The sequence below is a fragment of the Polypterus senegalus genome, chromosome 6 (assembly GCF_016835505.1).
Source record: "Polypterus senegalus isolate Bchr_013 chromosome 6, ASM1683550v1, whole genome shotgun sequence".
Taxonomy (NCBI): Eukaryota; Metazoa; Chordata; class Cladistia; order Polypteriformes; family Polypteridae; genus Polypterus; species Polypterus senegalus.
In genome coordinates, this window is record NC_053159.1 from 99270274 (window position 1) to 99292576 (window position 22303).

A 22303-nucleotide genomic window follows, 5' to 3' on the forward strand; every position below is an offset into this window, starting at 1 on the left:
CTGGTGAGTTGCTGTCGTAAATCTGAAGACTAGTGTCAGAAGCTGTTTGGTGAATGGAGTGCTGGTGTAAAGGATAAGCTGCATAAATAGGTATTGTATAGTGTTGAATTTCAGAACCAGTAGGTGCATAGCAGAATCTTGAAGAGTATTCTGAAATGAACTGTTTTGATCAATTTGGTATACACCATATTAAGTCGAAAATTTCCGTTTGTCTTTACATGCAAGTGTACCTACATGTGCTTTCTTTAGGTAGGGTGAAATGTTGGCAGAATAGTTTAATAGTGCCACAACCTCATATCTGTAGGAAGGGGTAAGGGTCCCTCTGTATACAGTTAGCAGGTTCTCTGCATGTCCAATTTTGTCCTTTTCTACAGTACTTTAGGGGTTTGCAAAATCAGTTTTGGAGGGCTGCAGTGGCTGCATGATTTTATTCCAAACCAATTTCTTAATGAGAAGTCGATTGCTGCCATTAACACGCTTGCTGCTCGAGCAAACTTTTTAAGCTTCATTTTAGTTGTCCTGTTTGTTAAGATTTCCCACCCTTAATTGCTTATTTTAGTCTTGAAAGGCTGTATTCTTTGCTTTTATTGCTCCTTCTTAGTAATAAGATGCAAATGGCAAAGAAGCAGCTGTTCTCCATTTAACTTGCTTCAATTTATACTTGTGTGTATTCATTGGGAACTATCTGGTTTAACAAAATATAGAGCAAAAGCTAACATGGCAGAATGAAAATACTAACATGCCATAAAATTAAATAAGATCTGTTATTGGTAAGGACTGGTTTCTAATTAAGCATTCAGGTTGGAATAGAACCCTACAGCCACTGTGGCCCTCCAGGACAGACTTTACAGACCACTGTTCTACTTCATTAAGATATCAAAGTCAGTTTGAATAGCTACTCTAAACTGGCCATTCTGAGACTTTCTCAACAGCTCATTTACAGTCTATTGTTACCTTTCATCTCTTGCTTCCAGAACAGACACAATTCCTACAGCCATATTAAGGAATAACTGTTTTTGATAAATGGTTGAACAGTTTTTGTGTTTTGGGCAAGATTTATCTTTTCTAGTATATAATAAGACCGAGTGTCTAATGTTCAGTGCCCATCATCCACCAGATTAAGAAAGGATATGACACCAAAGGAGGACAATAACCTAAGGAGGTTATTATTACTGAGACAGGATTTCACGGAAGCCCATATGTAGGCATCATTGAAGATCAATAGATATTCAATCCATCAGTGTTCTCTATGTATTCAGTTAGCTAGGAATTGCTATGAATAATCTGCTCATTAAGTATTATTCTTTTATATACAATATATGAGGTGGTCCCAAAAATTCCCTGGAATTGGTCATAGCATGGGAGTCGGGTGTAGTTTTTGAATATGTCAGTAGTTATGGCAGGCCTAAAAATCTGGTTAGCTGATCAAGTGTGTATTTCTGATGTTTATTCCTCAACCATGCAGGTGACTGCTGATTTATTTATTAATTTATTTTTTGCTGAAGCCACCGTGGGAAATTTTCAAGAGACAATGATGATCACATTTGTCAACACTTGTGTTCATAAAGAGTTTGATCTGCTTGAACAGAATATTAACTACAGCAGTGACCTTACATTAAATTGCTGAGGCATCTATGGGAAAGCATCAAGAAAAGAAAACATTTCAAGAACACACCATGTTGTGAGTCGAAAGAGTTTATGACCAAAAACAATCTGCTTCTTTCCTTCACACCCTCTGTATTCATGAGATTTGTGAGATCTTGCTCTCTGTGACTAAAATTGAGATTGAAATGGGGAAGATTTGCTACCTTGGAAGAAATCGGGCAAAAAATAAACGCAGATGAATACAGGAAACGATAACAGGAATGGGAGAAGCACTGATACAAGTGTATTCCTTCTCAAGTGGAGTATTGTGAAGGTGACTAAAAGGGAATGGCTGCAAGCTTTATAATAACTTTTTTATTTTAGGGTTCCTCCCTTTGTTAATTTTAGTTCTTGTTATTATCATAATGTTTTCATATTACATTGTTTACTTTTCCTTTTTATCCAAGCTTGAAAAGAGTAAATTCATGTATTGACCAAAGGACATCATAGTAATGCTAGAGGGCTTTCCGTCTAAAATGTGTAGCCAGGATTCCAATTATGAATAGAAAATAGAGGTTTCAAGTGAAGGAGAAACAAGAACGGTCTGTTCTTGCATTCATTGGAGACATTTTTTAGAGAGGTAATTTATGCTGGTGTGCCCTGTAGGGTTGTTTACAAGGCAACAACTCCTTCCCCTACAGCAAACAGTGAGAGCCATGACGGGGAACAGGAAGTCTGGGTAGTCTATAGTCCAAGGGTAGGTTGGGTATTACAGGATAAGTACACTTTATCCTTTTCACAAAAGACTAAATGCATTGTATCTAGTCATGGCAAAATACTGAAGCATAATAATCAGACTGGTTCTAGAAAACTGGGATTGAATCCTGCAACTGAGTGCTCACTGTGTCTAGTTTGCATTTTCTCCCTAAACATTATCTGCATGGGCTTTTTTTTAAATCAGTGTTTCTTAATCTATGGGACAAACATGTTTATGATGGGTCACCACATGATTGTGTGTTAAAATTAGCAGAATTCATCCAAGTGCAAATTCTGTGTCAAGTGATACACCACTCTCTATTTTGCATACTATTTATTGTGATAGTTTACAAAATAATTGAGAGTGGTTTGATAAATTTCAGTCTGTTGGTAGTGTGAAGGACATGTTTGTTGGACCACCAAGAACTGGAAAAATACCAAAACACTGAGACAAGCTTCATAAATTCCACATAATATCAGTAGGTAGCATTAAACATTTCAAATTGGACTGTTTACCAAATAATAGTGCAAAAAGTTTTTAGAAATAATTTAGGTACTTTTTACTAAGTTTATTGAATTGTTAAATGAAAAGCAGGATGTGCTGAGCTATATATGAACTCCATTAGAAGACAGGAAACACACAGACCTCCAGTCCTCAAAGAAAGGTGATTCATACACTTCTTTCTCCTTCTTACCATCACAGAGTTAGCAGATGTTTGTCTGCCCATGTTTGTTGTGTCTACATTATCTATCCCACATTTAGCCTATTCAATGCATTTCACTCTCCGCAGTTGCTACCGCTGTTGTTTTCTGTCATACAGGGTGCATGCAAATGTTACACTTTGCTGTGAGAAGGACCTAAGGCCTTTGTTACCAGGGTAGCCCGCACTCCTTTTGCACTGCAGGACCACATACTGTGCCATAAGCTCTAAATTAAGACCCAGTGGTTCAGGGGTTTTTACGTGATATACAGACATCCCTTAGCATTTTATATACAGTATATACTAGCTGTGTAAGGCTATGCTGTAAAAAGCCCGGGCTTGTAGAAACCATGGATTCAAGCCCTTTAATCAATGAATCACATAGGTTGTGCATTGTGAGGGTTTTTCTTTCTCAGCGGTTTCACTTTGGTGACAGAGTCGCTTTCTTTGAGTGTCATGCTGTAGCCTCGTACTTCCGGGCTGGACAGACAGACACACACACTTCCATGTGTAGACGTTTATATTTAACTCTTTGAGGGCTGAATTTTCTTTCCAAAAAACAGTTTCTGAAAAGCAATGGTTTCACATAAAAATCAACATAAAACATCTGTTGCTGTATGCTGTGGCTGCCAGTTTGCCGCAGAATGTGCGTCAGGCTTGCTGCCAGGCCGTGTTCATGCGGCTGGTGTAGCAGCAGCGGTCACAGTCACAGTGCATTACATTACAATCTGGTTTCTACCTCCTATCATTGTTAAGTGGCAGTCCTCCCTGGCAAACATTGCCATAGGCGTGTCAGCTACATGAACCTGTTCAGCACCACGAATAGCTGGGGACCAATCAGCTGAAGCTGGAACCTCACATTCGTTTTCGATCACTTGTATCAAAATCTGTGTTTGACAAGTCATAGTCCAGTTCAGAAATAATTGGCAAAATGTCGTCCACAGAGTATATTACTTTACGGATTCGCTTTGATATCTCGCCAGATATCAGTACCATTTTTGCCATTCTTTGCGTCTTGCTATGCACGCAAGTGCACAATATCTCGGTCAAACCAATGAAGCTAACTTTCCTTCTAGCTACAAGAGTCCAACTAAAACATAACAGGTGATTTGGTCACAGTTTACAGTTGATTACCATCGTCAACGCCTCCTTTTGACAAAAGTCAACATCAGCCCTCAAAGAGTTAAGATATAAAGGGCACTGACGTATGAGGTTCAATTCCTGTAAGGGGATGCAAAAGTGTGTACACCAGATGAGCCCCAATAAGGGCGAAACACATGTTGTGTACTCTTTGTATTATTTAGCAGGTACTATATATCATGTCTATGATCTGCTTCTCGCAACTGAGAGGACATGGCGGATGTTTGCCGACTGGCCAACCAACCACGAGCGTCACGTGGTAGGTAACCACCTAAATAATGTGATTCAGAACTAAGAATGTAATGCTGTACAGTACTCTGATCTTCATCCTGTGAAATAAGTGAAACCAGCTGCCATGGCACAACCTCAGAGGCTTTGCCTCAGGCACCGACATTCAAGGTTCAATCCCGTTAAGGGGATACAAAGATGTATACGCCTGACGTGCCCCAAGTAGGGCGAAACTTGTGTCATGTGCTCTTTGTATTATTTGGCAGGTACTGTATCACACATATAGTTACTGTATGCATTGTTAATGATGGAGTTCACTTGAAAAACATTATTTTTCAAAAAATAATGCTATGTAAGACAAGTTAAGCAAGCTGCATTGATTAATGATTTCTGACTTCCTCAAATGAAGTATCTTAAATGATCATTCATACTATTCTTTAAAAAATCATGGTATCCTTGTGTCACACCCCAAGAATTTATTTCTATCGGCTTTAATAAATTTAGTCTAAGCATTTGTACTGGCGGTGATATCAAGTCTACTTTTTAATGTCCCTAAAGCAGGGGTGGGCAAAGTCATTCCTAGAGGGCCGCAGTGGCTGCAGGTTTTTGTTCCAACCCAGTTGCTTCATAAGAAGCCCTTATTGCTCAAGTAACACTTCTGCTTCACTTTAGTTGTCTTGCTCGTTAAGATTTTGAACCCTTATTGCTTATTTTAGTCTTAAACAGCTGTAGTCTTGGTTTTTAATTGCTTCTTTTTAGCAATCAGTTGCAAATGGCAAAATAAATTCAGCATTTCTCCATTTAGCTGGTTTCCATGTACACCTATCATGCACTATTGGGTTTAATTAAATACTTGGAATGAAAATTAAGAGAAAAAAGTGAATGACTGAGAATTACTCATCTGTTTTAGACTTCAAATGATTTGGATGATATCCTTAGAATGGAAAAAAAATCTAGGATATGAAAATGACCTGACATGGCAGAGTTAAAGCATTAACGAGCCCTGAAATTAAATAGTTGACAAGATTTTTTTTTTAATTAAGCAACTGAGTTGGAAGAAAAACCTGCAGCCACTGCGGCCCTCCAGGACTGACTTTGTCCACCCCTGCCCTAAAGTCTTACTGTCTACCACACTACTTGCTAGCTTATTCCAAGTGTCTATGGTTCTTAGTGTAACGAAAAACTTCCTAATGTTTGTGTGAAATTTACCCTTAACAAGTTTCCAACTGGGTCCCAGTGTTCTTGATGAACTCATTTTAAAACAACAGTCTCGATCCACTGTACTGATTTTAAACATTTCAGTCATGTCACCTCTTAATCTTCTTTTGTTTAAACTGTATAGGCTCAGCTCTTTTAATCTTTCCTCATAATTCAACCCCTGTATCCCTGGAATCAGCCTAGTCGCTCTTCTCTTGACCTTTTCTAGTGCTGCTATGTCCTTTTTGTAGCCTGGAGACCCAAACTGCACACAGTGCTCAAGATGAGGCCTCACCAGTGCATTATTTATAACTTCAGTTTATCTTAATACTCTATATGTTCAATTCATCATAATAACTATTCATGGTGGCTCTTAAATCCGTACTGACCCCTACTCTCTCTTCTGTTTCTTTTTCCGGTTTCTCTGTGGTGGTGGCCTGCGCTACCACCAACCTACTCAAAGCACCATAATGCCCCAGCATTGATGGACTAAAAGCCAGAAGTCCACATGATCATTATCATCATCATCATCATCATCATCATCATCATCAGGTCCTTCCATGAAAACCCTAAATACAAAGAGGACTGTTTCATTTATGTTAGGTAGATTGCCCAGAGGGGACTGGGCGGTCTCATGGCCTGGAATCCCTGCAGATTTAATTTTTTTTCTCCGGCCGTCTGGAGTTTTTTTTTTTGTTTTTTCTGTCCCCCCTGGCCATTGTTCCTCACTCTTATTCTATGTTAATTAATGTTGACTTATTTTATTTTCTTACTGTGTCTCTTATTTTTCTATTCTTCATTATGTAAAGCACTTTGAGCTACATTTTTTTTGTATGAAAATGTGCTATATAAATAAATGTTGTTGTTGTTATTATAAAGGTTCAGTATAACCTCCTGTGACATGTATTCCACACATCGTGCTATATAACCTAATATTCTTTTTGCCTTCTTAACATTTTTACTTCCTATGTGTAATACTTTACTGACATTAAACTTCATCTGCCACAAATCTGCCCAAGCCTGTATGCTGTCCAAGTCTCTCTAATGATTTAATGGATCTGAGATTATTTGCCGATCCAACTAATTTGGTGTAATCTGCACATATATTAAAACCAGCAGCTAGAGTATATAATAAAACAGCAGCTAGATTATATAATAAAAACAGTATATACTTTACTTTAGGACTTTATTCCCTATTTTGATTAATTATTGTTACTGTATATTAACAATATGTTTGCTTTCCACTTTTCCCTTTTATTAACTAGGGGGCTTCGCCCCCTGCTCACTTTGCTCGCCAAACCCCGTGTTTGGTTTTCCGGATACACATTTGTAAGAGTTTTCTTTTCTTTGAATTGTTGCTATTTCATTAGTTTCACTTTTATTTCCGAACTTCTGTAATAACAATATTTGGAATCTTTCATGTCCCAATATGCTAAATCTTTTAAATGAGGTCTGTGAGACTTGTGTTTAATGATTTTGTACCATAATTCAGGATAGGTTTCTCTGTTTGGAATTTCAGTACAGACAAAATGATCCACATCATCAGCAGTTAATAATTTTTTTTTTCCAAAGTAACCAATAAATGCATGTGAGTTAAACCCCATTTTTGAAATTCTCTGACATAAATTAATTTTCTTTTGTTTGTGTCAATGCGATCTGCGCTATCTTTTTTTTGATACTGTAGCGACTGACGTAATAAAGTGTCACAAAAGTTCTACTTTAACAATCGCTGACTGCATAACCCCAAACACAACTTTCTAGCACCCTCTCCAACCCCTCCTCCCATGGGTCTCGCCTCCCCTTTACTGCATCAATCAGCACCCAGCTATCAGTCTTCCATGCTGTACTCTGCCCTCCCTCGAACAGACCTAACAGTCACCTAAAACAAAAAAGGCTTCAGCTTGGCTGGGACGCTATAATACTTTCGACTGTTACTGCTTTCATATTCTGTACCTTTCTCTGCATATGTATCTCTTTTCTCCACGCTGCTCTTTCTTCTTTGCTGAGAACACAGGATCTGTGTGTCTTATGCTCCACGTCACTTTAACATGGCCTTTTTATAACTTCACTTTAACATAATCCTGATACTCTGTATGTTCAATTCTTCATAATAACTATTCATGGTGGCTCTAAAATCCGTACTGACCCCTACTCTCTCTTCTGTTTCTTTTTCCGGTTTCTTTGTGGTGGCGGCCTGCGCCACCACCACCTACTCAAAGCATCATGATGCTCCAACAATGATGGACTGAAAGCCAGAAGTCTACGTGACCATCATCATCAGGTCCTTCCATGAAAATATGATGATTTATGTTAGGTAGAATGCCCAGAGGGGACTGGGCGGTCTCTTGGTCTGGAACCCCTACAGATTTTATTTTTTCTCCAGCTTTTGGAGTTTTTTTTTGTTTTTTCTGTCCACCCTGGCCATCGGACCTTACTCTTATTCTATGTTAATTAATGTTGACTTATGTTTATCTTTAATTGTGTCTTCTATTTTTCTATTCATTTTGTAAAGCACTTTGAGCTACATTTTTTTGTATGAATATGTGCTATATAAATAAATGTTGATTGATTGATTGATTGACGTCCCCGTGAGACGGCCCTGGGACAATCTCTTGGCAACAAGTCTCATGTTTACGGTCCCCGCGAGACGCTTCGTGGCCAGTCTTTGTTGTCTCGCGGGTCTTTAAAATGTCTTTCAAGAACTTCCAAGAAGATCACGTATCATCGCTTTGCTTTTACATTCCAGGATTTTTTTTTATACTGTATATAGAGAGACATTCAAGTGAGAAATATGTCTGAAAGAATCTTATTTGATTATATGGTCAATGTTATTTGTCTACTTATGGTTCTAATGTAATTATAAAAATAATCTTCTTTTTGGATCCAAGTATAGTACTGATTTTCTCTTCTAAGTCCTCAGATTAAAAAGTTTAAGAGCCCCCACTTTGCATAATCTGGTTTTCATTTTACAACCAAAGTGGTACCTGCAAAATGGATTGGTATTTCTAAATTGGTTCTTTGTAAGTGTATAAGTGGTGCCTTCTGTGGACTGGCACCCTGTCTACAGTTGGGTTCTACTTGAGTCCAATGTTGCAAGGTTAGCCTCTTGTCCTTTGAACCCCTGACCCAGATAAAGCAGACATTTGAGAATGTTTTATCTGGAGGCCTGAACCCCTGGTTAATCAATGCATCTTAATTCCTGAAATGACTGTTGACAGTTGATACACATGATTGTATAATTTACTACACTCTAGTTTTTTTTCTGTATGCCATGGGATCGCCTTCTTACAACATATGTGTTAGAACATGTACAGGATTTAACCAAAAATATACAGCTGGTTGATAAAACATTTTATTTTTAGTTTAGAGATTGAGTTAATGTGAATAAAAAAGCATTTGATCAGCCCAGTACAGTTAATCATTTTCTTTTTTTGAGAGTGAGAGGGGGTGGTACAGCAAACAAAAACTGAAGAGAAGCAAATATTGGTTTGGATGTGCTGACTCCATGAGCCAGAACTGCCTGAACGGAGCTCTTGCTATAGTGAAAGAAATGATTGCAGTAACACTTCTCGTGTTCCTACTGGGGCCTGTGACGCTTATTCAAGGTATTATTATTATTATTTTTATTTTTTTACTTTTTTCCCACTTTGCTAAATATATGCAAGGTAGGCTGTTTGGTAACTTTAAATTGACTGGTAGGAGTGTGCTCTATAATGGCCTTGCTAGTCTGTTCCAACTGTGTCCTCATGTAACACGCCAATGGAATAGGCTGCTTGATTATTATTGTTGTTGATAATGACTTTCTTTCAAACTTTAAGGTCTTACATTTTACCCTTTATGACTGCTTTCTGAATATACCTGTCATTCCATTTATCACTTACATCTATGCAAGTTGTGGATGCCCTTTCTTAATGACAGCATGGCCCAGGGTCCTTAAATCAATGTTGCACAGCCCTAAGAGAGAGAAACAAATCAGCTTCATTGTCTGAAATGTTTTTTTTTTTTGCTACTTTAATTTACTCAGTTTCTTTTAGTCACATTATGACACAACAGACAGACGGAGCCCAGTGTGCAGAGGAGCTGCCTTGTGTGTGGACTTTGAACATTGTCTTTGTGTTTACTTGGGTTTCCTCTCACAAAGATTTGCTGTTTAAGTGGATTATGGATGAATTTGTCTTGTGAGTGACTGCTTGCCTAATTCCAGCCTATCCCCCCATTACTAGTGTGGTAGACTCTGGCTCTCTGACAAATTTTGAGAAATGTGAGAGATGATGGGATGTTTTTATCATGACACACAGACATCTGATGGTAGACAGAGGAGAAGGATCACTTTCATTTCTCAAATGTACCCTCATTCTTCCTCAGAATGTCCAGTATGAAAAGGGTATGAAATAATTCACAATACAACAGGCTATACGATTTCAATCCTATTGCTTCTTTCTTTCCTTCTTTAGGTAAACCATCATTAAACATTGATGTGTTAGAGGAAAATTACAAAAGTGGGGATCTGCCAAGCAGGGAGCGTAGAGATGTAGACATGTCCTGCAACTCCGAGGAAACCATTGAGGGAGGGTCCATTGTGTTGCCAGAGGTGAGAAGCACAGGAAGTGTGATGAAGTATGAGTGTCCCGAAGGAACATTTGCCTTTCCAGTTGGCTGGAGAGTCTGCATCCAAGGTCGATGGAGCTCCCTGACAGACAGTGGCCAAGACCCCATTTCGAAGGCTGTCTGCAAACGTAAGTATGATTCACCGTTTGTCTCATAGACTTCCATCTTTCTTCTCATTGCCCCTTCCCCCCTGCATTACCAGAGACCTTTTAAATTGTGCCCCTCTATAGTAAGATCTCATATACTGTGAGCTTTAAAAGAGCTATAATTGGTTACACATATACATATATATTTTTTACAATTGCACCACGGAGGGGCTAAATGACTTACACTTGGTCACCTAGTGAGTTTGAGGTGGGTTTCAGTTTACATTACATTACAGCAATTACATTGTACCATACACACAGATGAACCTTCCTTGTCTGGCTTGAGGCACATTTCCCAGTTTCTAATAGCAGCTGTAATAATGAATATCCAAGTAAGCTTATAAAAAGTCGATTTTGCTTAACTGTTACAAGAACTTACAGTGTGTGGCTTGGTTGAAATGCTCATGTCCTTCATGTCTCAACCCTAGCCTGTGATCTCTGACAAAAGTTATTTTCTATATACCCCTCTTCCTTTGGTCAATGTGTATTCCATAATACTCAATCAGATTCCTAAACTTTCCTTTGTCCTTCGGTGATTCATGTCCTTCTCCCATTTCCCTAGTGGAACGCAGTTTCATTCCTTCATGAAGGTCCCCATCTCTGATTCCTTTGTCTTTTTATTAACCTCCTACTTCTCCACTTTACAGCTGTGAAGTGTGTCAGACCGGCTGCTCCTCAGTTTGGACAGATGAGTCCCAGTGACCGCGAGTACAACTCATTCAATGACACTGTGCACTTTTCCTGCTTACCTGGCTTTGAGCTTCTGGGGTCCTCTGAACGAACCTGTCAGTCCAATGGCCGCTGGAGCGGGAATCTGCCAGTGTGTGACAAACAAGGTAGGCTACCATGTCTTGTTTGGAAAATGGGGTCTAGAACTACCCCGGGTGAAGGGTCAATCAAACTTTTACGACATGCCTCAATCTACTTGCATGGTAGTGGAGGTCAGCAGGTGCCAGCGAAGTGTGTGTATCTAGAGACTGACTAGCCACCTTTATCTGTATTTTTTTTCATTTTGCTCACCTTTTGTATCCCTTTACAGTTTTAATTGTTTATTACCTAGTTTAGCTGTCTCCACTATCATTTCCTTTGGCAATGACATGCTTTAACATTAGTGGCTGCAGTTAAGCACAGTGTTCAAGTTTACCATACTTTTTGGCCATGATGCCCTTCCAGTCATTACACGTTCTTCTCTGCTTTAGAGAACTTCTGTCCAAATCCTGGAGTCCCATTTGGCGGAGTGAGATCAGGAGACACTTTCACACTTGGTTCTGTTGTAACATTCACATGCAACAGTGGTCTGTTGCTGCGGGGATCAGTGGAGAGAAAGTGCTTGAAGAATGGAGTGTGGTCAGGAGTGGAGACGACATGTGAAGGTAAGTGTGGTGATTTAAGATCTTAGTCTAGGATGACTGGCATCATTCCTCAATCTTTAGAGGTATGAACAACAAGCGCTTTACCGGTCAAATGAAGGGCATTTCACTTGTGTATGATGACCATCATCAAAGCTTCTCTCAGTTCAGATGTTGTTGGAAAGCTTTTGAGTTTACAACCCGGCAACATGGCAGGCACTCAAAAATACTCTTGGGGTTTGTTGCTGTTACAAATTAGCCTTTTCTTATCCAATTCCAGCACAACAGACTTGAAGTTCTTGGGTGCTGCATTAAGAAGAATGTAGAAACAATAAGAATTAATATACTGTACTGTATTTGTTTTAAATACCAGCACTACTCATAGAAATATTTTCTAAGATATATTGCCATTACCTGCATGTTTAGGTTGACTTTATTTAAAATTACCAAATTTTTCAGTCTTAAAACTTATTTTTGGAAAATTGATTCAGCTAAAATGAGCATGTTTATAGGCTTTATGTAGCCTTAATAACATAACTGGCAACATTTTTTAATGTTGATTTATGTTTAAACAAAGCAAAACAAAATCACATTGGCATAGAAATACAATTCACATTGGAATGCTATTCTGCAATGTTGCCAAGTGAACAGGTTCCCCAAAATTAGCTCATTTTTGAAAACATTTTCCAGTGGGAGTAAAGAAAATTGGGCAGAGTGTTGTTTTTAAAGCTTTTCACTTTATTTTCTTGTCAAAAAATGCCTATTGGCATAACCCTTTATCTTAGAGAGTTTTAGTAATACCAGGTAAAGATTAAGATTATGCATAACAATATTTCCTTTAAGTGCTAAAAATGTATTGCTTACAGAAATGCATTTAGATGGTTTATCTTGTATAATTTGACGAAACCATTGCACACCGTACATCTCAATGTAATGGCAGGTGAGTATGTAATTTGTTTAGCAAATCATTATTTGTTGGCTATGATGTGCTTGGGCCCTTAGCTACCAAAGGATCAGATGATTTGCAAGCTTAAACTAATATGTGAAAATGGAGTCTCCAAGACCAAAACTTTGAGTTTTGTGTTTAGTTAACTGATATGAAACACATTTGCAAACAACACATCTGAATTTTGTTCCGTTAACATTAAGATTTTTGGTTTAACAGAGCTGCCTGTTTAAAAAGTTATCAATTAAAATGATTCTTAATAACTCAAATAAGTTACATTAAAATAATGTTTTCCATTGTAGTTGGAGTAACTGATTTGGCTAGTAGCATATTAAACACATCTGAGTTTGATTTTCTTGATTTATTTATGTGGAATATTTACACAGAATTGAATTAGGTTTCTTTAATGAATCATTTTCCGAATGATGCCAATGACAAAATAAGTAAAGTATGATCTTTTCACAAAGAAAAGGGCATTCATAAAACCTTGCTATTGCTCATTACTTTTTTATAAAAAAAAATAAAACATACTGATTTGAATTTTGGACATTGGTTCCATATTAATTTTATTTTACAGTGCTGTTCAACTGTTTCAACACATAAATATTAAGTTAGTTTAGTGTCATGAATTCAAGTAAATTATTTATTTTGATAGAGTCACTACAACATGAGTTGGTTATGTTGGGGTTTTTTTTTTTTGCATCTTTCTTTTCATTTAGTTTCAGAAAATGTAGGTTCAATGAAATATATTTGTTTCCATGCCTACTTTCAGTGCTGGTCTAAGCCCATTTGAAGCCCCTTTGACGTAGCCCCTTGTCAACAGCAAATAGTCGCATTTAGACTTTGACAACCTGGAGGGATCACCTTCGGTGTCTAGAGCGAGCACCCCTTCAGTAGCACAAACGGCACCTCTTTTTGCAAATACTGCAAACTTTAACTGGAGCATATGCCCCTTGGTGTACAGAGTGTGCACAATTTTTCTTTGATAAACGGCGGCCAGCGGGTAATGAGACCCACTCAGTATCATCTGAGTTTGACGACACTCTGCCCTTGGGTTTACTTTCATTAACGTCAGCCTCTCATCATCATCATAGTTTGACGATCTTGGTCCCATAGTTGTTTGGAGCGTGTGCTCTATAACTTTCATAAATGGCTCCTCTAAGATGACAGCGGCCTAGGCGGCCAACTACGTTACCTAATGGATTAACTAACTCTGTCTGTTTCACATTATTTTAAAAGTTATCTGCAGATGCTTTAACACCACATCTGTGCTACACTGTAATAGTAAGTGTCTGGCACATCACTAAAAGTTACAGCTTTTAGTGAAGATCCCAGGGGCCATCTTACCAGCGTCATAGGCCCCCAAGCAAGTAGTGCGTTGGAGCCCCTGTTTTGATAGCAGAACAAAAACATACATAAGCATCAGAAACATCATGGGCCCCTATGGTCCTGAAGCCCCCAGCCAGTGCCCATATGTTAAGACAGCCCTGTAAGTTATTCAAACAGATGATTTTTGTTTTGAGCTGTACTTCACTAGTGAGAATTGGGACGAGGATTGCAAAAAAAAAAAAAACAAAAAAAGGCATTAAAGAACAAATTGTTGTTTCAGAGGTTTCATTCAGTGTAGTACAAATGCAAGACGTTCCCCCATTTAAAATGTGGAACAACCATACCAGCATTTTCCATTGACTTTATGCAGGAAATCAGCCACTGCTTCTTATTTTTCAAGTTTTTTTGTTTATCCACAGGACGCTATGAGTTTGACAGTGCGCAGGACCTGGCCAGAGAAATGCAAAACATAAAGTCACAGATTTTCACCTCAGGTCAGTCAGCGTGCATTTTATTATCTGCCTTCTTTTTCTTTGTCCTTTGGTTACATCTAATGTAGTTTCTCATGAGTGTATCCATTTTTCCTGACCATCATTGTTTGGTGTTAACAGCATTTTTGTTCAACTCTCCTTAGGTGAGAAGACCTCTGAGCCAGCTCTTAACCCCTTCAGTGACCGAACTCATAAACTCTATTTTTTGGTGGATGCCTCTGGTACTGTGGGCACCTACAACTTTGATAAAACCTTGAGATTTCTGGATAATTACATCAGAAGGGTAGGTAGCCAAAAGAAATGGCACACAGACAGCCATAGGGCTGGAAATAAAAATGAATCATAGTCTCCTGGAAGGTAAAATGGAGAGAAATAAAGACAGGAAAACAAGAATGGGCATGGCAGGCACCCCACTGACCAAGCCCAAAACATTCCTAGAAAAAAAATTAGGAAGGTGTTTCTATTATGTTGTTCCAATCTTGGAGTCAATGGGTACTGGTCATTACCTGCTCATCTCAGACCAGCAAGATTGTGAAGAACATTTATTCATGTAGCAGATGATTTTATCTAAAGTGACTTACAAATGAGGTTAACAGAAAAGAAGATGTAAACACTGGGTATATTGGAAGGTTGCAAGTCGATGAAATTCACATTTTAAGCTGAGCATGCTGCCCTGTGAAAGGAATCTTCCTGTATGTCAATTAAAATAATAACGCTATAAATGAGCTCGAATATCACCCACTTTTTCCTTATCATATAATATGGTTTGAGTGCTGCCTGTTTTGTTTAATCTACAGACATACAGCATATACCACACACATGAACTTTAATGACATCCCATTCTTAATACATAGGTTTTAATATGGAGTTGGCCCACCCTCTGCAGTTGTAACAGCTTCAACTCTTCAGGGAAGGCTTTCCACAAGGTTTAGGAGCGTGTTTATGGGAATATTTGACCATTCTTCCAGGAGATCATTTGTGAGGTCAGGCACTGATGTTGGACGACAAGGCCTGGCTCGCAGTTTCCGCTCTAATTCATCCCAAAGGTGTTCTGTTGGGTTGAGGTCAGGGCTCTGTGCAGGTCAGTAAAGTTTCTCCACACCAAACTCGCTCATCCATCTCTTTATAGACCTTGTTTTGTGCACTGGTGTGCAGTCATGTTGGAAAGGGAAGAGGCCATCTTCAAACTGTTCACACAAAGTTGGGAGCATGAAATTGCCCAAAATGACTTCGTAAGCTGAAGCATTAAGAGTTCCTTTCACTAAAATCAAGCCCAACCCCTGCCAAACCCCTAAACATTACACTTAGCACAATGCAATCAGGCAAATACCGTTCTCCTGGCATCTACCAAACCCAGACTCATCCATCGGATTGCCAGACAGAGAAGTGTGATTCATCACACCAGAGGACACATCTCCACTGCTCTAGAGTCCAGTGGTGGTGTGCTTTACACCACTGCATCTGACGTTTTGCATTGCACTTGGTGATAAAGCTTGGATGCAGCTGCTTGACCATGGAAACTCATTCCATAAAGCTTTCTATGTACTGTTCTTGAGCTAATCTGGAGGCCACACAAAGTTTGGAGGTCTGTAGCTATTGACTCTGCAGAAAGTTGTCGACTTCTGCACATTGTGCGCCTCAGCATGTGCTGTCCCTACTCTGTGATTTTACATGGCCTACCACTTCTTGGCTGAGTTGCAGTTGTTCCCAATTGCTTCTACTTTGTTATAATACCACTAACAGTTGACCGTGGAATATGTATTAGGGAGGAATTTTCACAAATGGACTTATTGTACAGGTGGCATTCTATCATGGTACCATGCCTAAATTCACTGAGCTCCTGAGAGCGACCCATTCTTTCACAAATGTTTGTAGAAGCACTCTGCATGCCTACATGCTTGATTTTATACACCTGTGGCCATGGAAGTGACTGGAACACTTGAATTCAATGATTTGGAGGGGTGTCCCAATACTTTTGGCAGTATAGTGTATTTAGACTGCCTATAAGGCTTAAACGTAATTCATCCATTCCCTGTTTACTTACGCTAGGCTCAGTTCAATGTACCTTCTTATATAATACACTACCGTGGCTGTCTGTTTGTCTGTCCAGGATTTTAAATCACCTGTAACTCGCAAACTGTTTGATCTATTAACCTGAAATTTGGTACACATATACTATGTGATGTCTACTATCCGCTTTCCGGGTGATGATCGACCTCCAAGGTTATTCCTCTTTTTATTTTTATTTTATTTTATTGTAGAATCAACTCTCAGCAGCGGCCAGCATGGCAGCCGTGCGGTGCATGCATACGGGTGCCATTTTCATTCCCAACCACCTTCGCCATTACTTCCCCTACCTCTTCATATGTTAAATCATTCTTGAGGCAGATTGAAGACTTAAGTGCCAGCTTAAGTGAAAAATTAAGGAAAACGTACTAAGTAATTGCAACACAAACACTGACTTAATTAGTTTTAACGTGAAATGATGCTGACAAAAGAAGAGAAGAAGTGGGCCGCTAGGGTGGAGGAAAGAAGAGCTGCTCAGGAAACAACAAGTGCATCAATTTCTGAGCAAATGAATGCTAAACATACAGAGAAAGAGGATGAAAACTATGAATGCTCAAGTCAAGTGTATTTGTGCAGTGCTGGTTGTTAAATAAATCCCCTCACTGAAGGCAGGTTCTCACTACTTACATAGATTTACATTTACTAAACAGTAACATTTTCTCAAAATAAATAATTTGCTACTGCATCGGGACATCCAATGATGGTACAGAAAAACAATAGTAACATAACACTCTCAAAACTGCTTAATCCAAATCAGGGTTACCGATGACTGAAGCCTTTCTTAACAGCAATGGGCCTTATTCACAAATAAACTAGAAAGCTCCTGATTGAAGTCGTGTTTTGCCTAATTTGCTTTGTGAGTGGTTAGTGGTTAGTACTACAGCCACACTGCTGCAGAGTCCTTTGTTCAAATCATGCCTGATTTACTGTATAAAACATGTCAGTTCTTTAAGTGTCTGCATGAATTTTTCTTTCACAAGATTAAAATGCTACGTTAAATTAATAGGAGATCTTTAATTAGTTGAAGCGTGAGTGTACCTCTTCGGGTGTTCATTGTTGTTTTGCAACCACACGCAGTCCCCAGTGATCTTAAATTGGAATAGGCGTGTTTGGGAAAATAAATCAGTGAGTGGATCTCTGAGAAACTTCGTGTTAGAAAGAAAAAACAACACCTGCTCTGATTAACATATGCCTTGTTCATGTACCTGTCTTCAAGATTTGGAAAAGTGGGATCTCAGTGAAAGTGATTTTCTATGACAAGATCAGCACCAGGACCATTGAGGTGTCTCGAGATCCAAACCTCTTCAACACAGAGAGCCTGGTCAACAGGGTTCAATATAATGGTGAGTAAAATGATGAGACTCCTCTTAACGTTAGTTGTATCGCCTCTTGCAGAGACTTACATTTGTATGGATTTTTTTAATTACAAATTAAAAATACTGATTGTTCAAAATATTTTTAGTATTGCAGTACCGATGAGATATAGTGTTCTGGGGGAACTGATTCAGAAATACTCATCGGGGAGCAGATTGCATGGATTTGATTTTGAAAATGTGCACACCCCAAAAAACAGTAAAATGCATATGATAAAAAAATCTCATTTAGAAAACCTGGTGTATGTATATTTATGCACAGTTTACCATTATAATTACAATCATCTTGTAAATGTGCATTCATGAATACACCTTAATGCTAATTAACCCTTAATACATATGCAGTAACTATGTTGCAGATGTTCAATGTTTAGTAGAGCAACCTTCTTCCTGACACGTCAAGACCACGCCATCTGCATTCAAGAGCATCTGCCTGTGCTTTGCAGCCAAGTGTGCAAGATCGTATGCACGTTGTAGTGCCTCCCCTCTGCGTTTTATGAGTCAGGGAACTGCATAAGGTGCCAGCATCTGAGCAAGTAGCCAGTATCACCTGGCACATGTAATGACATGATAGCTGATACAATGAATAGTACAGGCCAAATGAAAAACTGAGGGTTCAGCCAGTTACCTTACCAACAAGCCAGCCAACATGTACTTCATCATCAGCAAGTTGTCTGCCAAAGTTAGTTTGCCTCAAAATAAAACAATCGCACATTAACCCAGGCCACTAAGACATGATGTTTGTCAGTCTCATCTTAGAATTACATATGACTTGTGCATTAATGGACTGTATTTGCTTACAGTTAACAAACTCACCCTGGTTCTTACTAGAAGCCCTTACTGCATCATGAGTGCACTAAAGTGCTCCATTTACAGTAAGAAAATCGGACACTGCTACAAATTACCTCTTTTATGTTGGGAAAAAGATGTTATGCTTTATAGTTTATATGCATCCACACCATATGATAAATGGATGTAGCATCGCTTCAGTCAGCTATTGGCTTCCAGAACAGCTGGCATGATGTAGTGAAGCTTGGCTAAGATATCCCTGACCTGTTAGCCAATACCCTGAGAAGAGAAGTGACAAAAGGTAGACAATATAAACTGACATAAAACAAAAACTTTTCTTCAGTGCAAATACACTGCATTGGTCCTCTTAAAAAAATAATATACAGTCTGTGCATTGTGATAAAGAATCCACTCCAGACATTATAAAGGTTATGGGAAGTCACCCATATATTGTAAACTGGCTGCAAAAGTTTTCAATAATTGAACAGAGATATTCACAAGACTGAGTTCAAAACAGAACTGTCTGCCTGGAAGCAAGATGGTGGCTTTAAAGGCCTGTAGAGCAAGTGATGTCATCTGGCCCAGAACCGGATGTGACTTCATCAGGGACTGGAAGTGACATTGTCTAAGCTGGCGGGGCCGGAAGTGACATCATCAAGGGAACCCAAAAAAACAGAAGTGAAGTCATCAAAGGCACCAGAACCTTGAGGGATTTCCCAGGAATGGTCTGCAAGGAACTGAGAAAGACAGTCAGCACACTCTGCCACCCCCTGGTCTGATGTGGTATTACCATTTCTCAAGCCCTTTAGCTGCCTCCTACTCGCATGTGTGTGACAGCATCATATGCAACACTTTTGAGGTTTAACATGTTTGTCATGTCAACATACATTATAATAAAGGCTCAGTGATATGGATTACTATGCATATGAGTCATCATTTAGCTGGTTTGACTGCATTTCCCTGCTTGATCAAGGGTGTTGTCATTTCCCAGTTTCTCCGAAGTTTTGCATATGCATGGGTCAGAGTTGCCACAGAAATACATAACCTTTTACTTCAAGTTATATTTTATAAATCCCAAAGTTTACTTGGGAAGTTCCATACACACATTTCAAGGCTCTTTTTGTGGTTATGCAATCTTTATAAATGAGGCCACTGGTGACTCCATAGTGACTCCAAATGTGTAGTCTTGGGCCTTATTGATCCAAAATGTTCAGTGGCTAATAATTTGATAGTGTAAACTTTTTTTTCTCCTAAATTATTTTGTATTTTCTAAAATTTTAAAAGTACCAGAGTGTCTTTACACTAAAAATTCACAATTTTTGACATATGTGTTAATTTCAGATGTTACCAGGGCCTCTGTGAATACTCAACTCCAACTGTATGTTTATTTCTTTTTTCTTGGAGTTTTAACAGTTTATTTTTTTCTCAAATTAATCACAAAGGGTCAATCTGTTCTTTAAAGCTGGTTGTTTAAGGGGTGAGTGTAGCTAGGCAAAAATTAAGGTTATTGGTTAGTTTAAGATGTCCTCAGAAACTAATAATTTTAGTTGATTTTTAGGCAGCTCTATATGACCAAATACTTTTAGGGGATTTTAAAAGTTAGCAAAGATGAGAACTGTATTTTCAACTTTATTGACATCCAATGGTTAAATTGGGATTTGGAAGATGGGAGAACTCTTTTCAAAGTAAATATAAAATCTTATTTTCTTATACTTAAAAAGATTGTAGCCTAAACAGTCCAGGTGATGTTAGCCACTCTGTATATTGTACTGTAGTGTCAAAAATTGACATATTCTCCTTATTTGATCTGTTACTTAAATGATCCTATTTAAGAGGCTGCCCTTGCTCAATATTTTCTATCATAAAAATGTGTGAGATCTTCAAACAGTTAATTCATTCATTCCGTTTGATGAATTTATGTAAATTTTTGTCGTTCATGCTTGATCATTGTCTTCCTGTTTAACTGTTTATAACCAATATAATGTGGAATGAGTTAATATCATACTTTCTTATACCAAATCAAATAAGAGAACAGCACAGAGAGAATTGGGTTGAACTTGTCCAAAGCTCACTGTACGTTGGAATGAGTGAACTATTTAATTATTAGTGCTCTCCCTCTCACTCACTAAAATGTATTCTGTTTAGAGCAAGTGTTGCACTTTGGTTTTGTGTAATATTTTTATTGCACCTAAGCTTGTCATTTTTTGATGCAGAGTTCTCGCCTGATGCTGAGACGAATCCTGGCAGAGCTTTGGAAGCTTTATTAGAGAATGTCAGAAGTGCTGGCTCGAGGCCAATTAAATGGACAGTGTTCCTTATCTGTGAGTATTTGAAATATTTTACAGAAGGACCTCATAATTTTTTAAGTTCTTAATTATGAAGTTGGGATATGAGTTTTAATAAAGTAAGTGAGATAAGAGAGTCTAGTTACATAACAAAGCCCACAAAGGGACACAGAGGGATTAGATTTTAATTGTCACTGTCTTCTTAATCTGTGGCTCACTCAGGTGTCTTATTGAACTCATCACTTGATCAACCATTTGTCATCCACTTCTCAAGTGTGATGGAAAATTCTGAATTAGCTCAGGTTTAGTATGTTGCAACCCTAAGTCGTTTGGACCATTTAAAAATGTTACCATATAGAAGTGCATTCTGCCCTTTTGATGTACCTGTTATGTTATTTGTCTTAACAACTTTAACACAGTGAGTTAAATTACAATATATCAATTTAGGAGCATGAATGAGCCCTGGTTATTCTTAGGTTCTTGTAGTTAAGCCTGTTTCATGCAAATTCCCAATAATTTACAAATATGATGATAGGAAAATTACAAAGAATGTGCTAGAAAGTAAATATAACCATATGGACCAGGTTATTGCAACTTTAGTACACCACTTAATTGTTTCCATTCTAACTATCAATTTTTAGATGACTACAGAAGGAAGACAACAAGAAATTCAAATAACTATGGATTTATTTTACAAATGGGAATCATCCTGTAATTATGAGAGTAGTTATAGCAAAGACTCATAGCCTCCATGAACTAAAATGAGGAGCCCTGGTCTAGAAAATCAGTACTTTATAAATATAGTCAAGCCACAACAATATGTAGCTCAAATGCCACAATATCCTACATTTTGTAATTTTAAATTATGTCTGGTCGTGTCCAGTGGGAGTAATCTGTTTTACTTAAAAAAAAGAATGAGAAATGAGAGTGAAATTTCCTGAGCTAGTGCAATCTTATGTTTAGACAATGATGAGGCTTCTTGCCAGGATACTAATTTTTCTTTTTTGTGCATGTTCATAGCAAAGCAATACAACAGTGGGCCAGTTCCCTCCAGTCTGGTACAGGATATCCTGAAACATGTAAAAGAACCTGATGTCTATTTCGGTGAGCTCAATTCTGTGTTTTTTAAGAATGCGGCTATAATATAGTCTGCAAAGAGCAGGTAGACTTTTCTTAAGAAAATGCAAGCATACACACCTGTATGACTGGCAGGGATTTTTAGATAGTCACATCATGACTTGGAAATAAATGCAAGTCAGTCTATCTTGGGTCATTCAAACAGCTTCTCACCGTCACTCACAGACACAGCCATGC

General features: G+C 38.3%; 1 protein-coding gene across 4 annotated transcripts in view; it reads left to right on the forward strand.

Annotated features, from left to right (window-relative positions):
* The first annotated feature begins 9082 nt into the window (after positions 1-9082).
* Positions 9083-22303, forward strand: part of LOC120531338 (complement factor B-like) — a 72001-nt gene continuing 58780 nt past the window's right edge. For all 4 annotated transcript variants that reach the window (XM_039756647.1, XM_039756646.1, XM_039756645.1 and 1 more), the window contains exons 1-9: positions 9083-9211; positions 10061-10342; positions 11008-11196; positions 11560-11733; positions 14404-14478; positions 14619-14758; positions 17759-17885; positions 20918-21025; positions 22010-22093. In XM_039756647.1, the coding sequence (XP_039612581.1) occupies positions 9112-9211; positions 10061-10342; positions 11008-11196; positions 11560-11733; positions 14404-14478; positions 14619-14758; positions 17759-17885; positions 20918-21025; positions 22010-22093 (1279 nt within the window). In that variant the 5' untranslated portion in view covers positions 9083-9111. The remainder of the gene's footprint in view (positions 9212-10060; positions 10343-11007; positions 11197-11559; positions 11734-14403; positions 14479-14618; positions 14759-17758; positions 17886-20917; positions 21026-22009; positions 22094-22303) is intronic.